This window comes from Siniperca chuatsi, linkage group LG15, assembly GCF_020085105.1.
Source record: "Siniperca chuatsi isolate FFG_IHB_CAS linkage group LG15, ASM2008510v1, whole genome shotgun sequence".
NCBI lineage: Eukaryota > Metazoa > Chordata > Actinopteri > Centrarchiformes > Sinipercidae > Siniperca > Siniperca chuatsi.
Window position 1 is genome coordinate 8,034,068 of NC_058056.1, and position 26,371 is coordinate 8,060,438.

At 40.4% G+C, this 26,371-nt stretch overlaps 1 protein-coding gene across 1 annotated transcript in view; it reads right to left on the minus strand.

The window, feature by feature from the left end:
- ralgapa1 (Ral GTPase activating protein catalytic subunit alpha 1) overlaps nt 1-26,371 on the minus strand; it is a 74,498-nt gene that overhangs the window by 11,435 nt on the left and 36,692 nt on the right. Inside the window, 8 exon segments of the mRNA XM_044166560.1 lie at nt 15,525-15,652; nt 17,689-17,847; nt 19,923-20,078; nt 20,634-20,757; nt 21,506-21,577; nt 23,593-23,717; nt 24,458-24,573; nt 25,096-25,744. Coding sequence (XP_044022495.1) covers nt 15,525-15,652; nt 17,689-17,847; nt 19,923-20,078; nt 20,634-20,757; nt 21,506-21,577; nt 23,593-23,717; nt 24,458-24,573; nt 25,096-25,744 — 1,529 coding nt within the window.

Below are 26,371 nucleotides of genomic sequence, written 5' to 3' on the forward strand. Positions count from 1 at the left end.
GGTGAGCTCCAATAACCAAGGATTTTCAATGAGAGCAGAGTGTGTATGTGTGTGTGTCTGTATTTGATAAGATTGGTTGTGAACAGGCACAGTGTGTGTATGTAAGTGCATGTGTCCCTGTGTTTGAGTGTGTGATGGGATTAGGCCAATGAATCTTCAGAATGAAATCTCTGTGTTTGTACCTTAGTGTGTGTGTGTGTGTGTGTGTGTGTGTGCGGGTGTGTTGTGAATGGGTCGGCCATCTGTAATAGCGCCCATGGGTTTTCTATTGGGTTACTGAGCTGGTCTATGGGCCTCAGAAGGAGAAAGATTCAGGTCTAATGGTAACTGATCCAGTTAGAGACAATGATAATAACAACAATATGGCTCATTTAAAGAGGAGGGACAGACTGCACTGGCAGAATTAAAGAGAAAGGAGGAGTGTAGAGATGGGGGGAATGAGTGGAAAAAGTGGGCAAAGCAGAGAGGAAGAAACTTAAATAAACTTTGGACAGATGACGCAGTTTGTCTAACATTTTACTGAAATGAATGATATTTGATTTCACAGGACTCAAGGGGCTTTAAGATCTAAAAATAGCAGCTATTGTTTCAAAAATACTTTTCAAACCCGCTTAAATCATATAATCATACATCATACTGACAAAGACAAGGAAATGAGGGGGGACTAGTCAGAGAGGGAAAAAAGGTGGGAGAGAGGGAGGGATGGAGGTTAAGAGGTGCAAAGAAAGCAAGATGCTGAGGGAGGAAGAGAACAGAGTAAAATGGTGGGGGGAAATAGCAAGGTGCGAGGTACAAGGGTGAGAATCCTGCAGCGAGTCATGGAGGAGGCGAGAGGGGAGGGCAGCGGAGGAGATGGGGAAGGAGGATATTTAAGTAACATGATGCAGTGTGTGTGAGTGTGTGTCTGTCTCCCGGAGAGGAGCTGAGAGAAGAGCAGCAATCACAAACAGAGCGTCAAGCCAGTATCTCTCACACCAAGTCTCTATGTGATTTCCCTCTTTTCCTGCATCCTGCTCCCCTGCATCGCACTTCCCCCTTTGGGGGTGAGATGTGTGGATGTAATGCAATTAGGAATGAGAGCTATTATACACTTCTGCAAACACCACATAATTACCTTTATATTGTGTATAATATTGTGTGGTTTGTGTGAAGCAGCATCTAGGAAAAGTCTCAGGTTGGTAGAAAATGCACTGGCGTATGAAATGCTACTGTTCGTACATTTCTGAGAAGGTGAAAAGGGTTAAAGGACACCTGCAGGAAAGAAAGAAGTCTACAGAGGCAGGGGAAACCGAAAGAAAGAACAAGGAGAAGAAAGAGAGATAAATACACAGGCATGGTACCACTGCTGAGATAAATGACAGGAACATCTCTTTACTTCATTCTTTCTCCATCTGCCTCCTCTATATCCCCCTCCCTCTTTCTTCCTCTCAGCATGGGTTTCTGCCTGTGGCCTTATGTCACTGTGTCACAAACACCAGCTCCCCACTAGGAAGAGGCAACATGAGGAGAAAGATGGATGCACTCTTGATGCAGAACTTTTAGATGCGCAGTAATATCACCTTCATATTGGAATACTTAAAGGCCACATAGGTGTTTTCAATCACTTTGGTTGGTAATTGGACCTCTAGCCAGGTTGCAGTTGGGTGTAATTTTTTTTATCTATAAAATGCAACACATTGCATTGTGGGATTGTTAGCAAAGAATGGTGTGCATGCCATGGACATTTTTTTTTGTTCCATTATGGGAATTTTTCAGGGCACTATAAAGTGCATTCATTTCACACTTCATAGTAAATAATAAGTAACAGTCTTGAGAAGAAGTCAAATCGGGAAACACAAGTGAAATCACCTGTGTGGGTAGACAATGGGTGTACAGGGGCTTTAATAACAAGTTTATTAGATTATGTATATCCAGTACACACCCTGTGATATTATTATTTTCCTCAGAATACTGTCTCATGTAAACATGGTAACTTGTTTATATGGTAAGCAAAAGCTTAATTTGCATGCAATCATATTGTCATTCTTTGATCTTGGTAACTAAGAGGATAAAGCTCTTCTGAACTAAATGCTAATCTTCAGTATCTGTGTTTATTTCTATTTGTCTTCTCTTGCTGCTAACTGGTCATTGCCATTACTTTCTTGCATTTCTCTTCCCAAAGAGCACATTATTGATTCAATTTGTGATTTAGGGAGTATGCAGGTGCCAGCAGATATCACTGCTCATGCTATCTACCCACGTCTTCTATTTATTCAAAGCAAACTGCTGTTGCTGCTGGCAAAAACATTTTTACTGCGAAACACTGGCTAGCTCACTTGGCATTTTCTAAAAGGAATTAAAGACCTTTCTTTTTTTTAATCTGGCTTTTATTTTTGAGTAATGTCACCTCCACATCTTTCATACTTGCGTTTTTACTGTTTTATAGCTACCAAATATTTTATTTATTTGAGACTGAAAGCTCATTCTTGACCTTGGAAACACTAACTGACATTTAGCAGCAGTTCTGGAGCTTTCGATAGTATCACATTTTCTTTATTCTTATTATTTAACTGTGTTCCTGTAGTTTGCTTAACTTTATTTCCTAACTTCAATCCAATTTTGTGCATTTGCATTTTGTGCGGCATCGCTGCTTGAAATTATTTTTACAAATCAAAAAGCAGAAACCAGTGAGAGGTCAAAGAAAAAAGACTTGCTTTGCGTTCACGCATCTCTGCCTTCATCCCTCCTCCCTCCTCTCCTCTCCTCCCTCCCTCCAAATGGCAGTCGTCACTATGAAATCTACTGTAATTGAATTTCAGATGGCTCCTCTTATTAAGTCATTAGCAGAAAAATATCTCTCTTTCGGAGAGAGAAAAGGAAAGAAAGAGAGAAAATTACAAGGGAGAAAGAGGGAAAAAGGCTGGTGAGGGAGAAAAAGGAGAAATCAGAGCAGAGAAAGGCAGACAGGAGAAAGACAGAGGAGAGACGGGGTGGATAAAAAGACTCTTTTGTGTCAAGTCAGAAACTCATTTTCTTGTACGTGGCTGAAAAGAGAGGAGAGAGTGAAATGTTTGTGCCTTCTCTAGCTCTTTCTCTCTCGCTCTCTCCATTTCAGCCCTTTTCTCTCCCTCTCTCTTCCCCGCAGAGCAGTTCATTGTGGCAGTGTTCGACTCCTGCGATCACTTGAGACTGAGGGAGACTGGAGGAGGCGAGGGGAGGAGAAAGGGAGCTTGTTAGCGCATTTGGAGCTGGGCCCACCTCTGGGATGTGTGTGTGTGTGTGTGGGGCAATGTTTGTATGGAGGATTGTCTGTGCGTAGAATATGGCATATGTAGCTGTACATGTGTGTATGGGGTTACTGAGAGCGTTCAATGCCACTGATTTTTGTGGCAGCCTTAGATCAAAATGGGTTCATAGTATTTTTTGGAAATGTTATTTAAATGTCAATATATATTAACATCAATAACATTGACCCAACAATAAATACGACTCTTCACCAGGCTGGATGACGCGTGTTTAGCCATTCCGATCGACTGCCAATGAGGATTAAAACTGTGCCGCTGTGTTGGTCTCAATAGAGAACAAGAGACAGAACTCCTAGTTGCACAGGCTTCCATACAAAGTACATTTTTTACATAACTTTGTTCTTGAGCTTTTTTTCACTAGGGCAGGACGTCAGTGAAGAAAAGAGAAAAAAAAAAAATAACACAATCCAATGCAATTAATGTAGGAAAAAAATAAAATAAACTGAGGTATATTCCTGTGAAGTAAGCGATTTGGAAAATGCCCAGTGGTACCTTAATTGCCAAATTTGTTCATTCAGTATCCTGACTTTCTCTGTCTGGAATACACATCTCAAAATTTCCATACGGCAGGTTCTCTCAATGTAAATATAGAACAGTAGAATCCCAGAGCCGAGAATACAAGTTACATGTCACTGACATGTATGGACATTATACTTATAATAGTGATGTGTCGGTCGCGAACGAGTCGGCTCTATGAGCCGGCTCCTTTAAGTGAACACACACAAAGAGCCGTAATTCCCATCCCTAATTTATAAAAAAGGCTTTACTGACAGCAGCTACAATGCTGATAGAGCAGATCAATAGCCTTTAAGGGAGAGTCCTCTCTACTGTTCAAGTGGAGCTGCTTGGTGAAGCAGCGGAGCAAATAATGTCAAACATTACTTGTCAAACAATACGACCAGCCTTGGTGTCGCAAATGATTATTAAAGAAAAACTCCCAACTCTCCCCCTCCCCAAACAAACAAACAAACAGAAAAAACGTGTTGGTTGTAAAGACATTTCTAACTTTTACTGCTTATAATTAATTTACTATACTGCTGATGAATATTACAGAAGTTTTTAACCTTTATGTGAGAAATTCCACAGATATGCAGAAAGTGATGTCAGCTTTCAGCAGCAGTAACAGTGAGTTTGTCAGAAGAAGAACTGAGTAGTCAGAAAAAGTAGCAACAGCTGGTGAACAGATACTTAAAAAAAAACAACAACTTTAAAACACTTAACTCTACTTAACTTAAACAACTTAAAGAATAAGTCTTGCATTATTGTATATTTTTCTTACTATCAAGCTTTTTTTCTTACTATCCCACGCAACGACCAAAACCAACAATGTGTTAGTGAGTTTCTCAGCACTTTCTGACTTCCCTACCCTGTCCACTGATTCCTTCCGAGGAGGTAAAACATCTTTAAAAACCACAAATCTATAATTCCATTTTCTAAAAAGCCTACGTAAACTCAAAAAACAGCTGAGCACTGTTGTTTTTAACAAACATTACTCAAAAAGGAGCAAATAGTGCATTTGTTGGGGACTATTTTCAGTTGCTAATTAGTAGACACTTGAAAAGTGTATATACGGCAGCAGAATGGTGTTCATGTTCATGATGTGTTTTGCTAGTTTTTCCACTAGCAATGGCGCTCAATGGCAGCGATGAATAAGCTTGGTAAGAGGATGAAGTCAATTTAGAATATTGCCAGCCTTATTCTTTACCCATCGGTGTTGCAGTGACAAAACATCACATCAATGGACACCTTAGCTTTACAGGTGAAAGCAGTAAAGTAAAAGGAACCTGAGGATGACAAATTTAAAGCTACGACAAGGCAACTCTGCATGTGGCGCCAAATGGTTCCTCATCAGTTAAATGTAGACAGTACTCTCATGTTCACAAGCCCAGCCGGTCTGTTTTATATTTAAACATACCAAAGCGATAAGAGAGTAAGAGGAGCCAACATTGATGGGTCCCGCTTTCTCTGGACAGTGTTCACTCACTGCTATTCAGATTTCCCCTTGAAGTTTTTATGAATCATTTCCTTTGGTCAGACAAGTAAACGAGTCACACCATAATTCAGTTGTGTGAATCACCAACATCTCAGTGATCATCAGTGTGAAGTAGGACAAAGTAAAAAGGTTCAGGTGAAAAAAGGTTAGAAATGATATTAAAAGCGCAAAACACAACTTCTGTCCATTTTCTAAAGCTTGTCTACAAGATACCTCTCCTAAGAAACACACACACACACACACACACACACACTATCTCACTCTGCATCTCACACACACAAACACACACCCTATCTGTCCTCTCCACCCCAGGCATTGGAACAGACAACAGAGAGAAGGACATCAGAGGGATAATACAATTGGAAAAGCTTTACAGCGTGTAATGATAAACCTGTGCATGCGTGTGTGTGTGTGTGTGTGTGTGTGTGTCCATGCCCAAAGGAACAAGCTAATGGGTTTATATCTTTCTGTGATAGCAATGATATGGAGGCTTTGTGATTTCATTAAGAGTGTGTGTGTGTCCACGTACGGCAAAGATGAGGACAGAGATAGGTTGGTCTAATGCACTACTTATTCTTAGGGGCCGATGTGCACGGAAACCACACACACACACACACACACACACACAAAAACACCCCCGCACACACACTTCCACAATCGTATTTACCCCTATTTATCTGCTCTTTAAACCAATGCAGAAACAGAGGCCGAGGAGAAAAACAGACGTGATACATTAATTGGCCCCTTGTCACCCCACTATTTCACCCTCTGACATGTGTGTGTGCGTGCGTACACACACACACACACACACATATACACACAGACCCTCACTGCGCCCCCGTCACCACTGGGGAGCCCTAAAGCTGCCAGCGCAATTACAAGCTTTATTTAACGGACACACACAGCAAAGTGCACAAACACACACATGCACACACACAACATGGGTGTTGGTGAAGGTCACAGAGGCCATAATAATAATTCTCTGATTAAGGAGATGGATCCTGTTCTTATCTGCAGGCTCTAACAACATTTAGACAATATTCATCCTCCACACATACATACATACACCCTTATACACACACATATGAATGCTTAATATGGATATGAGAGGTGACAGGGAAAAAAAAATAAAATTAAAAGTTAAGGACAATTTGCTTCCCATCTTTCCACTTTCTATAAGTAGTCAATATGCTTTTATACTCAAAATAACTTGGGACAAGTCAAAATAAGACAATGCCCCAAATATATATATATATATAAAAATAAGAGCTCAAATGACGTCAAATTGTGTAGTGAAATCGACAGAAAATGAATTGGAAACTCTTTTTTAAGCACAAACGGAAAACATTTTATGGTTCCAGGTTCTTAAATGTGATGATTTGCTGGTTTTCCTAATCATACATTACAGTGAACTGAATATTTTTGGGGTTTGGACTATGGGTTGGATGACACAAGTTTTACAGACAAATTTTTTTTAATTGATAATGAAAATAATCAGGTAACAGGTAAACAGGTAATTAAGTATTACTTGTGCCCAATGATTTGGTCACACTGAAAATACCTGCTGGGATATATACTGTCACACTTGGCACAGCTGTTGGTTAATATGTTTTTTTCTTCTCCGCAAATTTTTAACAGTGATAAATCGATTATCTATTAACATCCCTACTCCCAGCCTGTGAAGACCAGTCTCCTCTTTCTGTCTTTTAAAGGCCAAATTGAAGACGGCTATAGCAGCTGATGACACACAGTTTGCTGTACTGCACTCTGTCGTGGTCTTGGTCATCCACGACATCCCACCATGAATCTTAAACACCTTGTCACATATAAATACTTACATTCACACACCCTGCCACTAAATGCATTCACGCATTTACACGCACGCACACACACACACACACACACACACACACACACACACACACACACACTACAGATTAGCTTGTTTACCAGTCAGAGGGGGGTCTGCTCCAACAAGGTGTGATCAAGCCACTGATGGCTACAACTCATGTGTCTGCACTGCTCTCTGTGACAAGGTGTGTACGTGTGCACACACACACACACACACACACACACACACACACACACACACACACACACACACACACACACACACAAAGATACGCTCAGTCATTACATGAATCATATATTTCGGAAATTAGACCAAAAAAACATGATAGAACATGGGTAATATCTAAAGTAATACTCCTCGCTAAGCCGCAATTTGCCCTTTTTTCTTTGATAATTCAGTCTCAGACCTATCTATGGTTTGTGCCAGTCAGACATCTATGTGTGCATGGCGGCGAATGTCTAATAGACTTGAGTAACTTGAGTTGAAACATCAATGCCTTTTGCTTCTGCAAAACACACTCCTGGGCTATTGTACGGTGGCCGACAAGGGCAAACGCACTGCAACTTCAGAAAACACATGCAAATAGACAAAACACAAGCTAATTAAGAAAACATCTTCATCAATTTGACAACACATGTGCTGCAAATACACACAACGCAACCAAATACAGAAACGCATTGCAAAACACACAACGCAACCAAATACAGAAACACGCTGCAAATACACAAAACGACAACACAAATGTTTCCAGAGGACACTAAAAAGTGCTGAACACAGCTTGGACACGCTTGTTGTTGCACGCTCCAGCTCAGATTGCGCAAAGTGGAGAAACAGTAGCCTACAGAGAAAAAGAAAAACAATGAACGGATGATACGGACCTGACTGTGTGAGTTACAAACCTTTTTAGTGTCCTCTGGAAACACTCCCGTTGTCGTTTTGTGTTTGCAGTCCGTTTGTGTATTTGGTTATGTATATTTGCAGCGCATCTGTGTCTTTGCAGCGTGTTTTCTAAATGTTGCGCATGTGCTGTCAAATTGATTAAGATGTTTTCTTAATTTTTTGTTTGTTTTGTCAATTTACATGTGTTATTATGTGTGAATATTTCTAGTTGAAATTTGTGTCTATGGGTTGATGAAATGCTGATAACATATCGAAACACCTTTAATCAATGTACTGAAGTGTTTTGGTAGTTTTATATTTTAATTAATGTAATCAATAGCCAGTAGACATGATACAGTAGATTTTCTGCCCAACCATACACTATAGCAGCCCTCACACACCCCGCTTTACTGTAAACCCACAAGGGCTTAAATTCACTTTCATTAAATCAGCTGAGGTGAATGTTAAGCAGAACTCATGCAATATTTTTTTAATTGATATTTTTTTTAATGATTTTTGCAAAACCATGTTGAACTACATGAAAAATGAGAGTGATCTATAATTCAAACATAAATCCATATAATAGCAGACTAACTGTATAATTTCATTATACACCAAAGTGTCAAAGATCATAGTGCTAAAATGTGCTTGTGAAACAGAATGAGATCCTGAAAGCATCTCACACACACACAAACACGCTCACACACACATTTCCCTAAGGAGAAGTGGAAGAGATTAGCTGTGACCCCTCCTCTTCACCCTTTCTTTTCATTTCCTCTATCTACCCGATGGGAAACAATTAACCACAATCACCTCCCCCTCTGTATGCATACACACACACACACACACACACACACACACACACACACACACACACACACACACACACACACATTCATTTCCTTACCCTTAACCCCTAATACACAGACCCTTAACCTAATCCTAATTGTATTTTTAAGCATTAAATACCACTCAATGTGTAGTGCTTTTTGCCATTATAGTTGCTCATAGAACGCTGAGGAACAGATGGGTAAAATATATTTATATTCATCCATATTTTACAATATGCAGAAGCTTTATTTCTAACTTCGAAAGATGCAATGTGTTGACAATTTCCTCTGTAGTGGTCTCATGTCAATTTATGTTTCTTAATTATATTAACTAAATTTTTTTTATTTTTATGAAAGATCCAAAATTTTAATGCACCTGCATCAGAAATTGTAGTTATCTCATTTATTTGTTAATTGCACAATTCTATCAAATGCAGCAGGATGCAACCTGAAGGCAGCTGTGCAGCTTTCTTTTATGTCAAACGAAGTGCTCCTTCCATGGCTGATGGGTGTAGTGGAGCTCAGAGGAGGTTAAGGATAACATGACCCCATTTCAGCATCAGCAATAACAAAATGTCTTCAATTTGTAAGGTTTTGCCCTCACCTTTCTACCATGGTGAGGAACACACACTCCTTGTCACACACAGCAGATTGTAGCCTCACTGGGACAATAGGCTCTATTGTGAGAGCTGGCAAAGAGAAGCCAGGCAGGCCGCTAGGCGTTTGGCTGCTCTTGTTGCGTGTGTGTGTGTGTGTGTGTGTGTGTGGATATGGGGGATAATAGCGCTACATGCCCAGAGCTGCCATCATTTCACTGGGAACAGAGTGTGAAAGAGAGGGAAAGGCAGTGACACACACACGCACAGAAAACACACACACAAACACAGCATCGCTATCACACTGAGCCATATGCTGACCCCAGCCTCAGTGCAGCTATCTCTGCCAATCAACTACTAGAGGGGATGTCCCACACACACACACCCACACACAAACAATAGCTCTAATCCCGAAAGTGAAATTTATACACATATACACACGCAACATAAACACCATGAAGTACACAAGGGTAAATGGAGTGATGATATACATTTGAAAATTCATGCACACAAACACACACTTGCTGGAACTCGTTTGTGTGTGTAGCAGCTTAGTGTCTCTCCAACATTGTTCCCCAGAACCACAATCACCCAGGAGCAGATGGAGGACGGCCACAGCTTGCTCTTTCGCACACACTCATACACTAAACACCAACTACCATGTACACCCTCTCACACACCAACACCTATCACATACAAATGTCTCTCAAACTCTCTCTCACAGTGTTATCAGATGGTAGAGCAGCTGTAGGGGACAAGGCTAGGCCAAAGTGGTTGACCAGTCCACAGTAGCTCTTCTCAAAGAACTCTGATTCAACTTTAAATTTCACTTTACAAGGTCTACAAATTATACTTGAAACTTTTTAAGTAGATTCATGTCCACATGAATAGAAAACTGAATCACTGCAGCATTAAGGACCAATTTCAATCTGTGCTGATTTTATTTATTTATTGCCCCACAGTCTATATAAATGGGTAACTAGTTTTTATTGACAAATTATATAATGTTGAGTTTTAAGTGACAGATATTTTTAGTTGGGTTGTAATTATTGTGGTCCAATTTAGAAAAAACGAAACAAAAAAACATATTCTTTTTTTTCTTGATGCATATTTAATGAAGCCATGAACTTCCTATAATTAGAGCATTTTCTTATTGTTAACAAATGCTATGAAAAGACCAAAACCAACAATGCGTTAGTCCGTCTCTCAATACTTCCTTTATTTCCTGATTTATCTTCTGTGGCACTCCTAATTAGGACGTAAATCTTTAAAAACGGCTCACAAATCTATGGGTTAATTTTTTTCTAAAGTCTCAGTAATTCCCTAAAACAGCTGGGCACTATTTTCAGCTGCGGATTCATACATTCATAGTAATGAAGGAACATGTCACCCAGTGCAACAGTGTGGCTTACTGATGTGTTTTAATAGCTTCTGGACAACAATAAAACTCTATGGCACAGAGGAATAACATATATCAGCCTTTAGTAGTAAGTAAGTTTATAGGATCACTTCATTGTTTGTTTTGTTCTTTCAAGGGATTTGACAATAAAAATATGTATATAGAATATCACCTGTCTTATTCTTCAAACATTTACTTATAGTATTGTCACATGGCACATTCAAGTTCTTACAGCTGAAATTTTGTATTTTGTATTGTATGATTAGAAAATTATTGTATGTTGTCGTGTTGACATCGCATCAGTTTTTCCTCATCTAATTGGATAAATCAGGGCTGAGTGTTTCAGTCTTAAAATTCCCCTCTAGGAGACCCTCCATTACTCTTTTTGAGGTACAAAACTGGAATTTCCCATTTTCCTGATATGACCCGTATCAGGTTCCGCAATTCTGCTGTCGCTTAAGGAGTGGTGACACCAATATGTCACTCAGCAGTCTGCTCCTTACTTTCATCTGGTCTAATCTATGAGTTCAGAGGGATTGATTCCACTGTGGTGGGCCACAGGAGGAGTCTCTCTCTACATTGACCAAAGATTTGCTGCTGTGTGTAGAAGTCATCAGAGGGTAGAGAAGTTTTAAAACTGAGTGTATTTTGAATTCCATTGTGACATGTGATTATAGTGCGGGCTATGAGGAGAGGGGCAGTATGTGTGTGTATGTATGTATGTGTGTGTATGTATGTGTGTTGGGGAGTCTTGGATTGGTTTTCTTGCTGCAATGAGCTGATATGTGAGATAGAGCTGTGCTTACACACAGCTGCCCCAGCAGCCTGGGACTCTGTGTGTGTGTGTGTGTGTGTGTGTGTGTGTGTGTGTGTGTGTGTGCTGTTGGAAGGCTCTAGTCATGGTGAATGAAAGATCAGAGAGAGAGAGAAGACAGATGGACTGCCCTGAGGGCCAGGAGACAGAGAGAAAGGGAGGGAGGAAGACAGACAGAGAGAGAGAGACAGAAAAGAAAGAAGAGAAAAATGCCAGTTAACCACTGACACACTTAGCCCTGCCAGCCTCCTTTCCATCTCTCTTTCCTCATTTGCTTCTGTGTCAGCCCCTATGTGAGAATACTTGATGTTACAATGCAGCCCTCAGAATCCAAAACACAGATGACACACAGCTTGATGCAGCACTTGAGGAGTACACAAGGGCATCTAACCCTCATGTGCAGTATGTGAACTAATCTATAGGAATGTCTGGTCTCATATTCAACAAAAAGGTTTATCAATTAATTGATAAGGCTCCACTTCTGTTGCTGCTACTGTACTTCATTTCTGTACTGCTTTGCTGTTTTTTTTTTTTTTTTGTTTTTTTTAAACAGCAGACCACAAACTTCCAAATTCAGTTTCAGATGTAATACAGCTTACCCGTGCAGATTACAAAGCACTCAGAAATGAGAATTTTTACATATTCACACATTTGCTTTCAAGTTTTACCAGAGTTGTATTGCAGTGTATTGTATTATCTTATCATGTGTTGTCCTAAACATTCAACACTTACATCGTATTGTCAGAGTTTCAGAGGACATGAGAATGAGCATAAAAAAGACGGGGGAGTAAAAAAACTGAATGAAGACTGAAAAGTAAAGAAATCTGAAAAAGAGGAAAAACAACCAACATGACAGAGATAGGAGGAGAAACAGAGATGCCCTGAGATAAGAGAGTCAGAGAGAGAGAAGAGAGAAAATACAGGGAGAGAATTAGAGAGGGAGATAGAGAAATGATGATAAGGGGGACAGAGTTATACAAGACAGCAGAAGAAAAAATTAAAGCACAACAAGACGTAGATGGATGTTAAGATAGAGACGCAGAACTAGAGAGATAGAAGAGAGAGAAAAGGAAAGAAAGGAGGAGTGACATAAGTAGAGGGCAGAGTAGGGAGGGAGAGGCGGAGAGACAGAAAAGGAGAGGAGAGCGGTGTGTGTAGCATAGAGATGGGGAGTCAATAATGACTGATTACTGTAATTCAGCCTGTCAGAGACATCGACCTGCTGCTACCGCCAATCAATACACACCAGGACACTCGCAGACACACACAAACACCTCAAAACGAGCATGCGCGACACGTGTGTCATCAGGCAAGTGTACATGGTGTCTCTCTCTCTCACACACACACACACACACGCACGCACGCACGCACGCACGCACGCACGCACGCACGCACACACACAGTAGGTATATGGATATATATACACACAGCCTCACACAAAAATTTTGGAAAATGCACAAACACTTGTGCAATTGTAAAGATGTCTACATGTCTGCACACTCACGCATGATTAATGGAGTCACACAAAAAGCACACAAACTGATACAGAGACATGAGTAAGTGTAATAAGGTGCACATGCGCGCACACACACACACACACACACCCACACACACAAACAAACACAATGGGTTTGGGGGGTGTTAGCTACGAGCTACAGCCCCACACTGAGCCTAAAAATCTCTAAGTCTCTGTCTCGCTGGGTGGAAATGGCAAAGCAAAATGACTTCTTCGACCTCCCCCTTCTCCGACTTCTCCCTGCGCTCCTTCCACCTTTTTGGCTAGCATCACCTCCAACACTCATATTATCTCTCTGAAAAGAGGAGAGAGGGGGGAGGAGAAGAAAGAGAGGAAAGAGAGGGAGAATGACAAGGGTAGAGAGAGAATTAGAGGAGAGAAAGTTGGACAAGAGGGGAGAAAGAGAAAATACAGATGAAGGACAAGAGGCAAGGGGAAAGTAAAGAGGGCACAGTGAAGGAGAGATGGGAGAAAGGGATGAGGGACAAAGTAAAGCACAAAGAGACAGCAGAGGAAGGAGGCAGGACACCAAGAGGAGAATTAAGATGAGATACAATGGAAATAATGACAGAAAAAGGAGGGAGTAATGGGTAAGAGACAGGGCTTTTGGGTAAGAATAGAAACAAAAGAAACAAAATACAATACAAAATTGTTCTGAAACTAAGAATGTTAGATGGGGGGGCATATTAAATTAGAGGACTAGGTATTTACATTTTTCCCTCAGCAGCTGTTTGAATGGTGCGAGTACTAGCTTTTGTGTTGAGTGAGCTTTTTACTTACAGGGAATGTTATTGTCGGTTTACTATGGTTTGCATTATGGGTTGTGCAGTAGGCTAGCACGTTTTTACCTGTTTATCCACAGTGTGTCTCCTACAGTTAGTCTAGGCTATTTTAGTTGTCATTGCGTGGCGACCTGTTGCAGCTGCCACCTTATTCTAGACTGGAAAGGCCTAAACATTTCTTGTAAAAGGTCTTGCCCTTACAGATATAATCCCTAAAAGATGTTCTACAGACTGTTATGGTACTGGTATATCACTGCCATGTGCTGCTGCTCTAGTTGCTATCGGGTTTTTTTCAAGGATACACACAATGTGTTTTGGTGAGTAACACTGAATGTTAACATAACTCCACAGTGTACCTTTAACTTAACTTGTGCTATCAATGAAGTGCGTCCGTGATAGTAGTTCTACGCTATGTAATAGTTTCATGATGAAACTAAGCTTTGAGGCTTTCACTTACAGATTGCAGAAGCTTGGTGAGAAGATGCTGCTGAACACACAAAGGGGTTTTATGCTTCCGCATATGCCCTACGTGATCCTAGGTCACAGGTGGTATAATAATTTGATCTTCACATGCTCGAGATGACTACACTGTCCTTTGCTAAAGCATTACTTCTGGTATTCACCCAGAATTTATACAATCAACAATCACAGTTACAATTGTAAACCTTGTTTTAACGCTATGCAAAAAAATGGAACTTATTTGGATACGAAGGAAAGAAATGAAGAGAAAGAAGAAAAGAACAGAAAGACAAGCAGGCAGACAGGAAAACAAGTATCATTAGGGAATCAAATTGCTTTAAGTGCTGCTTAGAAGAAATTCCAATGATCAGTCAGTAGCTCAGCTCGCCTCAACAGGGGACACTGTCACCTCACAAATGGTGTGTGTATGTGTGTGTGTGTCTGTACGTGAACTTCTTAACCAACACTGCATGAATCTGCATGTCTGTATGTGGATGTACTTGCATTACTGTATCTCTGAGGAGCTTGTGTCCATGTGAGTGCAATCGTCTGTCAGTGTTTGTTAGAATGAAGAGTGTGTATAAGTGTGGACACATGTCTGTACTGTGAGACCAGAGAGCAAAGCCCCTCATTTAGAAACAGCGTTAGAGAGGAGAGTCATCGATAAGTATTGACCGCTGGGCTTGTTCCAACCAAACTACCATCGCATCGGATCAAGCAGACAGACTGTATACACACCTGTCTGTCTGTTTCTCTTTCTCTCCTGCACACACAGATGCGTGCAGACACACGCACACACCAACTGTGTATCCCAACTTTGTCTGCTTGGCCGTGCACGACAAACATACACACACTTGATATATGGCACTTCAGAGCCAACTAAATACAGCTCTATCACACTAGCACTTATATTCTGAAAGCCAAACACCACTGGACATTGATTTGCTATTCTTAACACTTGAGCTGAGTGATAACCAACATTCTCGCTCACACACAGGCGCTAACACAACGGTGCAGATATATAAATGAAGGCAATGAACAAAAAAATTAACAAAGGCTTCTATGACCAACCTTGGGCTTCTGATCCCGTTATATTCTGAGTAGGGTTTTCAAAGGATACAAGTTCTGGTATAGGGGAATGAGGGATTTGAGAGCTCGACTGGCATTGATAGCTGTGGCTCTGACCATGGTGGGCAAAATCTTCATGTCCACTATGGCCCCGTCAAACAGCGGACCAAAGAATGGCACCTACAGACACAAAAACAAGTAGTGAAACATTAAACAGAAAAAAATAAATAAATCACTATTTTTTCATTATGTAATTAATAATGAACCTACTGCATATGGAAGCCTCTCAACAACATAAAATTCTAGATGTTGGTATGAAACAGAGTAATCTCTGGGAGCCACTGGGCTTTAGTGGACCAAGCTTGACAAGTAATGACTGACATTTTTTTTTTTAAGCCAAATTCTATTTGATTCAGGCTATGGCTTTCTGATTTAATTCCATACTTTGCTTGTGGAATCCACCAAAGAGAATAATGTCAGGCTTTTAATTGAATTTATTTGTAGAGCAGGTCGCCGAGCCATGCACTCTACGACTGAATACAGTGCTTTCAGGACGACAACACAGAGAATATCTTATCTAACTAGTTTTTGGATTCATGATAATTCAATATTTTTGCTTATAGAATGAATGAAACAGAATAAGGTTATGTTATTAGTGCTGTGGTATCTATGTCATACAGAAAAAGCAGCATTTTATTGTGTTAGGTCTTGTTTGAAATAGAATTATGCTATCAGTGCTGTGGTATTAATGTCTGTGTGTTTTAGACTGATACATTAACCAGAGCAGCAAGACTCAGGGCAAGACTCTCTAGGATTGTTATTCAATAATCTGGATGCATATCTGTATAGTCCGGTAGGAAACCAAAACACTGTGTTCACAGTTTTATTCCTACCCAACTCCATATTCATACAATTTAAAGACTCAATCATTGATATAATATCCATGTTAATCTTCAAGCATAAAATTGTGACATGATGCCATCAACTACGTGACTGTTAATTGTAATATGGATGACTGATTGGTCTCTCTACATTTGTTCTTTTGTTTATTACCTACACCAAGGAGGTTATGTTGTTGGTGCCGATTAACATACAACAAAACTTAACAACCACCTCAAACTTCACTGTAGAAACAAATGCAGCAGGTATGTAAAAAATAAGCATTCAGGAATATGAGATGATGAGGCTTCAGCTAGACACAACCATATTTTTAAATAATGTAATTCTAATAGTTTTGGAAATATATCCAGACATATATAGTGGTTGCGCTTGCAGATTTGCATGTCATAGAAAACTGGACTATTGGCTTTGGCGGAGGTCCTTCTAGTCACACACTGTGACCAGATTCAGAGGAATAAACTGTCTAACTCATGTATTCCAGCATTTAAACAAAACTACAGCCATACTAGCAGCTCTGTAAGGCTGTACTTAGGCACAGCTGTGCTTTGAGCTAAATGCTAATGTCATGCATGAGCATGCTAACATGCTCACAATGACAATGCTAACATGTTGATGTTTAGCTGGTATAATGTTTACCAAGTTCACCTTCTTAGTTTAGAGCAATAGAATAACATTTGGTAATCAGCACTATACATAAAGGACATCTGAGGCTGGTGGGAATGTCATTCGTTTTGCAGGTATTTGGTCATAAACCAAAGTATTGGACAAATTAAAATTGTGACCTGATAATGGCACTAATTGAAACTTTAAGGGATCACCAAAGTTATTACAATTCATCCTGAGGGGATGAATGCGCGTACTAAATTTCGAGGAAATCCATTCAATAGTTTGAGACTGAAAACCATAAATGTCAACCTCACGGTGGCACTAGAGGTAAGTCAGTAGGATTCATCCTGTAGGGACCATGAAGGTTTGTACCAATTTTCATGAAAAGCCATTTAATAGTTCCAGTAGTGCCATCAATAGAGCCGTGCAACTACCATGGCAAAAATTACACTGATTGGCCAATGATTCACACTACAATTACGGTTCTACAACAGGTGACAAGTATAGTTATTACTGATTAGCCCAGAGGGAGACTGAATTATCATCCTGGGTTTTAATGATGAGTTTAAATGTCTTGCTATTTCAGAGGCGTTTTCACTCAATGAGGGAGAAAGGAGAAACACTGAAATGCAAAGCTCCTGAATAATTGCACAAAACATTGACAATTGGCTGCTTGAGTCCAGTATCAAAATGCTGAACATTGTTTTTACCTCTGGTTTTTTGAGTATGTGGGTGGAGTACATGTGGTTCTTCATGGGGTAGATGACAATTAGCACGTCTCCAAACTCAGTGGGGATGATCCCTCGACGGTAATCTCTAGAATGTTCCGACCAAACAATGTGGACCTCGTCATTACCCAGGTGTCTAAGCTGGAGGGGTCGGGGGCAAGTGGGAACAGGAAGGAAAAGAAAAGAGAAATGAATACTAGTAAACGGAATAAACATCTAATTTTTTTTTCTTTCTTGCAGCGTAAACAACACAAACTAAGTCAATGCCAATCACACACAATCTCACACACGCACACACACACACAGCGGGTCTAATACAGTGAGCTAGATAGGCTGTATCCATCATAAACCCAAGGCTTTTGATTTTGTGTGTGTACGTGTCGTGGCCCTGGGGTTGATGGAGTGAGTGTGTGAAGATGGAGAGTGGACACGAAGACAGAGTGAAGCTCCGGAAAGATGGAGTATGGGCTGGAAGACAGATGGGATCAAGTCTGTGTGATTGTGTGTGTGTGGTTCACATTCACTTGGTGGGCTACAGTCAGGGCTGGTGACAGCTCTGTCATTAACCTTGATGTCTGCCAAAATACACACACACACACCCTCCCCACACAGACATCAGCCGCTCTTGGCCTTGGCCCTGAGACAAACACATTACTGACATTTCCTTTTAAATGTGTGTTTAACTAGAATCAGTTGTGTATTTTGTCCTCCAAGATTTTTAAGGAAGTACACTGTGTCTGCATATGTTTAATTAGCCTGATATTTTCTTGACTAGTGATACATTAAGTTGATATATTAAGCAGAGTTTGTAAAACACGTGAGGAATAGAGATGTATTTATCAAGTTCTAAATCCTTTAGAGGCACTTCCCCCTGACGGTGCTTACAATTCAAAGTGTCAGACAAACAACTCACAGTGACACTGAGAACTGAAGGGCTCTGCCATCATCGCATTTGAAGAGTTAGAATTATGACCTTCAAGTTGCATTTTTGGGTGTCAGAACAATTAGGTGGCACAGTCTAATAAGGCAAAGTGGAGTCTCACTGTCTGATGTGCATCTCTGAGCCGTATCACTATTTCTTAAAAATGTCAACGATCAGAATGATGTCATCTCTGATGCCACAGTCAGTTGGTGTAATGCAGCTTTAATCCTTTTAATCATGTTTCAAGCAGATGTGGTATGAGAGGCAGCAGAACACACAACAAAGAGTGAGAACTGGACAAATGCCCTGCAATGGACTAAAAATCACACTGGAGTGTGTGTGTGTGTGTGTGTGTGTGTGTGTGTGTGTGTGTGTGCAGGAGGATGGACGATAAATGCCTGCCAGTATGGACATGTGTATGTCAGTTTAACCTCTTTGTGGACACATTTGTCAAACTGTGAATGGGTTTAGAAGCCTGTGTGTGCTTGCTAACATGTGCGCGTGTAAGCGTTTGTGTGTGTCTGTGTCCAACATTAACACAAATTTATAGTTGTGTGGGGTTTTTTTTGTGCAGACTGATGTGAATAAAGTGTGTGCATGTGTATGTGAGTATGCGTGTTTGATGGGGCCATCAGCTGATCAGGGAGACGGATGGTGTCGGACCAGGCGGTGATAATCCAATCAGGAGCCTGCAGCGACATGATAGGCTGAGAAGCAGGAAGTATGATCTGATTAAAGGGACATTATGACCATGTGCAGAGCGCCCAGTGCCTGGGGGTTGACAGGTGTGCACACACACGCGCGAACACACACACGCGCGAACACACACACACACGCGCGCGCGCGCGAACACACACACATTCACACAATAAACCTGCCTGCCTAGACACCACGCACAAACACAGACTTGCTACTAAGAATTATTGGAAACATTGGTGTGCTTTAGAAACACTGACAACAGATTGGTGTGTGTGTGTGTGTGTGTGCAGCGACCTATGCTCATTTGCAATGTCATTCCAGGCAAAGAAAGAGATTTGAAAGAAGGAATCAAAAGGGAAGGACAGAGAGAAGAGGAGTACAGAGGATTTTTTCTCCCTTCGTTAAATGAAAGGAGTGAAATTAGAGCAACAACAATAAGTGTGCTCATTATTACTAATTGCTCCGTGTCTCTCACCACACAGACTCTCTCGACTGCAGTTTGAAGAGAGTAAACAATGGAAACATCTACACTCCTATAAAAAAAACAAAAAAAAAAAACAAGTGAAAGGTCACCAGTCAGATAGGTGTGTGTTACCTTCTTGGTGAGGTTGTGGTCCTGGTCGTGGGGCATGCGGGTGGAGACGTGGTAGATGACCTCAGTAGTGGAGGTGGCGTAGTACGGCGTAGTCTGGCCTGTACTGCGATTCCTCTGGAGACCTCCCATGAAGCCACAGTGAGTAGTGAGGTCCACCTAAGGGACAAACACACACGCAGGATACATTCAAAATATTAACTCCATTTTCAGCCTTTTACTGCCTTAAAGCCTAGAATAAAAAAATAATCAAATCTGACTGGCTTCATTTTCCTCCGAACTCACCATTTTCCACCATTCAGTTAAAACTAATTAGAGAAACATTTTACATTTCTACATTCTTGCCAGCTGCTTGTGTCAGGAGAACTCCTCTGCACAAAGCTCTTTATGTCAACACACACGAAAATATAATCAAAATGGTTCAGTATATCAGTGTTTCTCCTTCATCAGGCTGCTGAAACATCAAGACACATAGGTTTTGTTTAACCACTGGACACACAAAGCAGCTTTTTTAGCGTTTATCTTTAATCAGTTAAAGTAAACCATCAATGATGTCATAACGTTTCAATTATTAGTTGCAGATCAGATTAGATGCAGTCCTAAATTTCATTCAGGAAATTTCAAGGAAACAATGTAAAGATAAATGTGCAATTTGAATGTATTAAGAAGACAATGTCAGAACATTTAAGATTATTTGAATAAATGTGTTCTTACCTCCCAGCCCAGTCCAGAGACAAAGTCCTCATAAGCTTGGCTGCCTGCTGTGTTGGTTAGTATGGAGTGTTTGTCCTCTTGGCCCTCGGCCACATAAAATACTGCTATTTTATGAGTCTCACGGCTAGAAGAGAATGAAGGACAGCAATAATGACTAATATGACAACTACTGAAAAATAGATTGTTGTAGCAATTTCTACAAGTTTATTACTTTACCAAGATTTTATCCAAGTACTTCCCCCTTAGCCCTTCTGTTTGTTTCAGTTTCCCTCAAATGGGATACCACTCATGTTTTGTGCACATTATCAGAAGCAGACAGTGGAATAGAAACCATGAGTAAAACCTGTCCATTAGAATGCAAATGAACAGGTGTTTTTCTTCTTTATTTTTTCTCCTTTTTACAGCAGACTACACTCAATTTAACACCCCCTACAGTCTTTTATTCAACTATTTGCAAGGTGCTAAAGGTCGCCCTCAAACCAAGTAGGAGGAAGTGGGCAACGGCTTTACAGTCACTACACAGAGGCATGTTTTTTTATCAGGACACCACTATGTTTAATTTCCACGCAAAATCCGATTGTGATCAGGTAAGGGTCAAGAGCGAAGGGATGAAATGGGGCATAGCATAACTGTTACTGAATCTCAGAACCCTACAGTATACATGTGAGTTATTAACTGCATTTACATCAATATTTAAAGAACCTTTAATGCCATACTATTTAGAGCAGACAGAGAGAGAGGGACTAAAAGAAAGAATTGTGAAAAAGTAGAGAGGATTCAAACTAGTAACTAAAACCTGCATGACAATATCAAAAAGGATGGAGTGGGGAATGCAGATGACACAAGGTGCTCGATTTTTCATTTTTTCTCACCACTGCCGTGAGTCCAGATTCTTCAGCTCTCTCAGTAACTTCTCATTCTTCCTCAACAAATGAAAGTTACTTCTGTAAGAGACAGATACATGCACAGGTTAGGACCAAGCGGCAACTTCCGAGGCTGAAAAATTAAGCCAACACGGAAGTGCGGTTCATCGAATTGCCACTTGACGCTGGCTCCAAAGGCGAGTCAATCCCCATTAACCCCATGTTAAAATGTCCAACTTTACAGCAGAACATGTTTACAGCCTGGTACAAAGAATGGGTTTGGTCTCTATAGCTAATTTCCCCGCTCATGACAACTGTACGGGGGGTGAATTTTTATGTAACTCACCCGTTTAAATTATATTAAGCCTAAAGGTTATGCATAATTAAGGACATGGCCGCTTTGAGTGACATGTGGGTGGTTTCAAGGTACAAGGTCATTTATTTTTTTTTAAATCTGGTATCTTGACAGCCCTACTGACCACAGCTAGTGTCATCACCACTTTAAGGCTCCAAATAGAAAAGGACAAAACCCTATTTTTTAAATCAAAATTTAAGCCTTTTATGCCAACTAACAAGTCTAGGGACTGTTCAAAATGTCCCAGCCACCAACCTCTGCACTACTGATATAAAACCAAGACTTGAGCAGTGAGGCTTGGAGTGGACTGATAATGACACATCATTCTTTTCACTCTTAGAGAGAGAAAAAAAAGAGTGAAAGAGTGGGAGATAAAGTGAGAGAGAGAGACAGCAATTTGCTCTTTATTAAACTGATACTTGGTAATGGCCTCATTCTCTGCTCTCAAAGACTCCATTTACACCCTGGATTATAGGGAAAAGCATAAAAGGACACACACACACACACATGCACACAACACACGCACGCACGCACGCACGCACGCACGCACGGATGACTGTCAGTATCTTAGTGTCTGTAATGTCCCTTATGAATACCTGGAGAGACATAAGAGGACAATAAGAGATGATTAGACAATCTCTTCTTATCTTTCTTTCTCATCTGTCTATCCTCTTTTTCCCCAACATCCAAGTTTCTTTAGTCTTATTCTTATTTTCTCATTCTCTTCCATATTGACAAATTTATTTTGGTTCCATTTCTTTTTTGTTTGTTATTCTCATTCGACATCTACATGTTCTACCTTATTCATCGTGTTTCCTGCTTTGCCACTTCTCCCACCGTCATTCTCTTCTTCAACTACTGCCTAAATGGGTTGAGTTTGATCAATAGAGTACTGTACTCATTATCACACTCTCTTCCACACACACACACACACACACACACACACACACACACACACACACACACACACACACACACACACACACGCGCGCAGTGTGTTAAGAAATCTATTGTGTAGGCTGAATGCAGACGGTGTAATTCCCTGGATAAAGTATAAAGAGCCATGAGTGTCCATTAGCTGGCCAGACACATTTAAAGTGATACGTTGACATTGTGTATTTTAGCCCAGAGTCACTGAGAAGATGAAATGCTGTGCCGTGTGAAAGGGAAAACGTGGTGTCTAATTAGCACAAAATAGTTTTTTGAATTTGAAATTTTTGTCTCATTTGCATTCAAAAGGCATCTGGTTTGTTCTAGGGGAGACAAAAATTAATAAAAGACTTGCCACACATGTACTACAGCAACCTGAAAAACGGCTTCTTTTTCTTACAAATTTCTGTGCGATATGCATGCAGTGGAGTCTTTTATTCTGTAAAATAAATCCCTTTTTTTACAAGTAGATTCTTATCTCCATAAAAGTAAACTGAAAAATAAAAAATGCCAAGTTAAGAATGTCCTCATGAAAATAAAGAATATAAGACAAATATCTGAACTTTTTGAGTATCATCCTCCAAACACCATAATGAACGCGTCTGTTCAGTTGCATTTTATAACACAAAGTGATACTTACAGGGGTCACAAATACAAACAAAGTCAACAGAAAGATACAAAAAGAAGAAACATAACCAAACTGACTGTTTGTGTTATATATACACTATTATTGTTACATTAATGTAAAAAAAAAACGTGCTATAAAAATCCACTTTAATATGGTTTCTAGTATATGTCTGTCTGGTCTCACCTCTTCTCCCAGGAGTTCAGTCCCAGTATGTTGAACAGTAGTCTGCAGTAGTAGAAGGCTGACTGTGGTGTCTGAGTCTCTGGTTCAGTCTGCTGCACTGCCCTCATGTTCAACTCCTCACCTCTCTGAAACATTCAACAATTCAGTTTCATTCAAATAAATGTGGGGATATAAAAAGAAATATCGTGGAACACAGAAAGCTGTATGGCATGAGAGTCATGACTGAGAAAAAGGCGATTCTTTTTTTAGTGATGCATGCCAACATGAACAAATCATATCAAAGTATGACTTAAGTTGACTGGGCTTTTTGTGCGATAATTTTCAAAATATCCCAAAAGTGAGACCTTTGTCTGGATAATATTTTTCCGCTACCGACTCTCAGAAATGTTGCACCAAATGATGAACAAGGAAACTATCAAAGTTATACAACCATTATTTAGTGCATTAAAAAATGTGTGCACGTTTCTGTTGTTTGTTTGTTTTGAGAATGATATATGGTTATCACAAAAAACAATAATGGTGCTAAGCTGATTCAATCCTAGATGTAGCTAGGTTTTAATATGGTTCCCTTGCTTCTAAGCAGCAAGTGGAAACAGACCAAATCCCAACAATATTTTTTGCGACATTAAAAACGCTTGCTTAAAATAAGTTTGACTGTAGGACTGGAACAGCTTGTGATTTATCTTGTATTTCCTGAAACCTGGCATTATTGTGAAGCAGTATTAGTCAAACTATCCAATGGCTAGTGCAGCACTTGTTAACCACCAGTATTTGAGTATCCATTTCATCAGGACTTGCTGGGAGCTACGGATTCAAAGATTCAAAAGGTAAAACTCCTATTCATATGAATGAGGACACTACGTACATTAAGGACAAACTCTCTTTCAGCGGCGCTCTGCTTCAGAATGGCATTGATCACATCATTCTCCTGTTTTTCTGAAACACACGCTGGAGGAGGGGCTGGGATGTTGAGCGGCATGCCTAAGGGGACCAATCAGGAGACAAAGTCAGCTGTAAACAATCAGAATTTTTCTGTGTGTTGTCAGAAATTGTGTTTTGTTCTCTTTAGAACTTCAGGGCAACGGTTAGACTGATGTGCAATAGGACCTTGGTTGGTCAGTGTCCACCATTGATGTGACTGTTTTTACAGAACATATTGAGGTCTGTAAAATGTTCACTGAAACTCTGCCTCTAGGAGTTGCTGAGCAACCGAAAAGGATATCATTAATCTGGCTTTTAATATGTGGTTTGCTGATTCACAGATGTACATCATGTTCAAATTTAAAAACGATTTTAAGATACGGTATAAGCAAAAACTATCGGCAGCTTCCTTTCAAACATATTGATATTAGCCTTCAAAGAGACATACAAACTCATTTGTGTATGTTTGTACAGTATGGAATTAATCTTTTATATACTGTACTGTATATGAAATAACCATTTTGACAATTCAGAACACAAATACAATAGGTACTCGGCGTGTGTGTGAGTGTGTGTGTATACCTGCTCTCTGTAGACACTCAGGACTCGAGTATCCCAGGTACTGCAGCATTTCATCCAGTGAATCGTCTCCCTCACTCAGTGAATCCCATGCTGGCACTGCCTCCCGACACACACGTTTAGCCAATGGTGGAGCTAGAAGCTGTTCCAAACTCGACTCCCCTCGATCCCCCTCCCCATCCATCCTATGCTCTTTCTCCTCCTCCTCTTCCTCCTCCTCCTCCTCCTCCTCCTCTTCCCCTTCTCCTTCTCTTTGATCTCCCTTCTCCTCCTCACTGACTTTCCTCTCCTCTTCTTCCTCCTCCCCTTCTCCCTGAAACCCTTGCCTTTCACCCTCTATCTCTCTTCCTCCGTCCTCTGCCTCACTCTCCTCCTGCCCCTCCTCTTTGCTGTCTTCTCTCTTCACTCCCATCTTTTTCAGTGGACCTCCTGGTGGGGTACGTAAATGAAGATTCGAGGTGTGAGGTGATTGTGTGTGTGACAAAAATGTGTGTGTTGGGCTGTTTGGGGAACATGGTGGAGGTCCGTAGAGAACGGCAGAATCCCAGGAGTGTTTTCCAGCTACATCTCGGATGATGACACGAACGCAAGCGGGAGCAGAGGACAAACCAGCTGTCATTCCGCCTCCTGGTACACCAGACTCTGATCGGATCTGTGAAATAGAGGAAGACAAGGGACAATGGTTAAACACTAAATATACCAAATATTAAAGAAATCATTCTGATACCAAGTTGCAGCATCTTTCACACAATCCACATCTCAAGTGCCTTAATTCAATAAATGATCATCCATTTTAACTTCATCAGCATACTAGAAATTCAATGTATTCTAACTCAAAGTTACACTTCAAAGCATAAACAAGTTGTTATGTTTTACTTTGTCAGCCTGAGCTGTACTTATTGATAACAACACTGCATGTAACAACAATGCATGTAACAGTTATTCCCATGTCATGTTAGTATGCAAACTTTATTTTTAATAGCACCTTTGAAACCAGAGTTACAAGGTGCTTCATTGGTTGTATTTCAGGATATACAACAAGAATTTCAAAGAATGCTCAACATAGAGAAATAAACAAAAAAGAATAACATAAAACCATTGGTTTAATAAGGTATGAAAATGTCAGGCTACAAAGGTGGGTTTTCAAAGGCTTTTTAAAATTTGGCACAGACTTAGTTGATCTGATACTGTGGGGGAGTTCCACAGTATTGGAGCTAAAACCCTTAGCGCATGATCCTCCTATGTCTTTAGCCTGGACTGTCAACATTTGGTTGCCAGA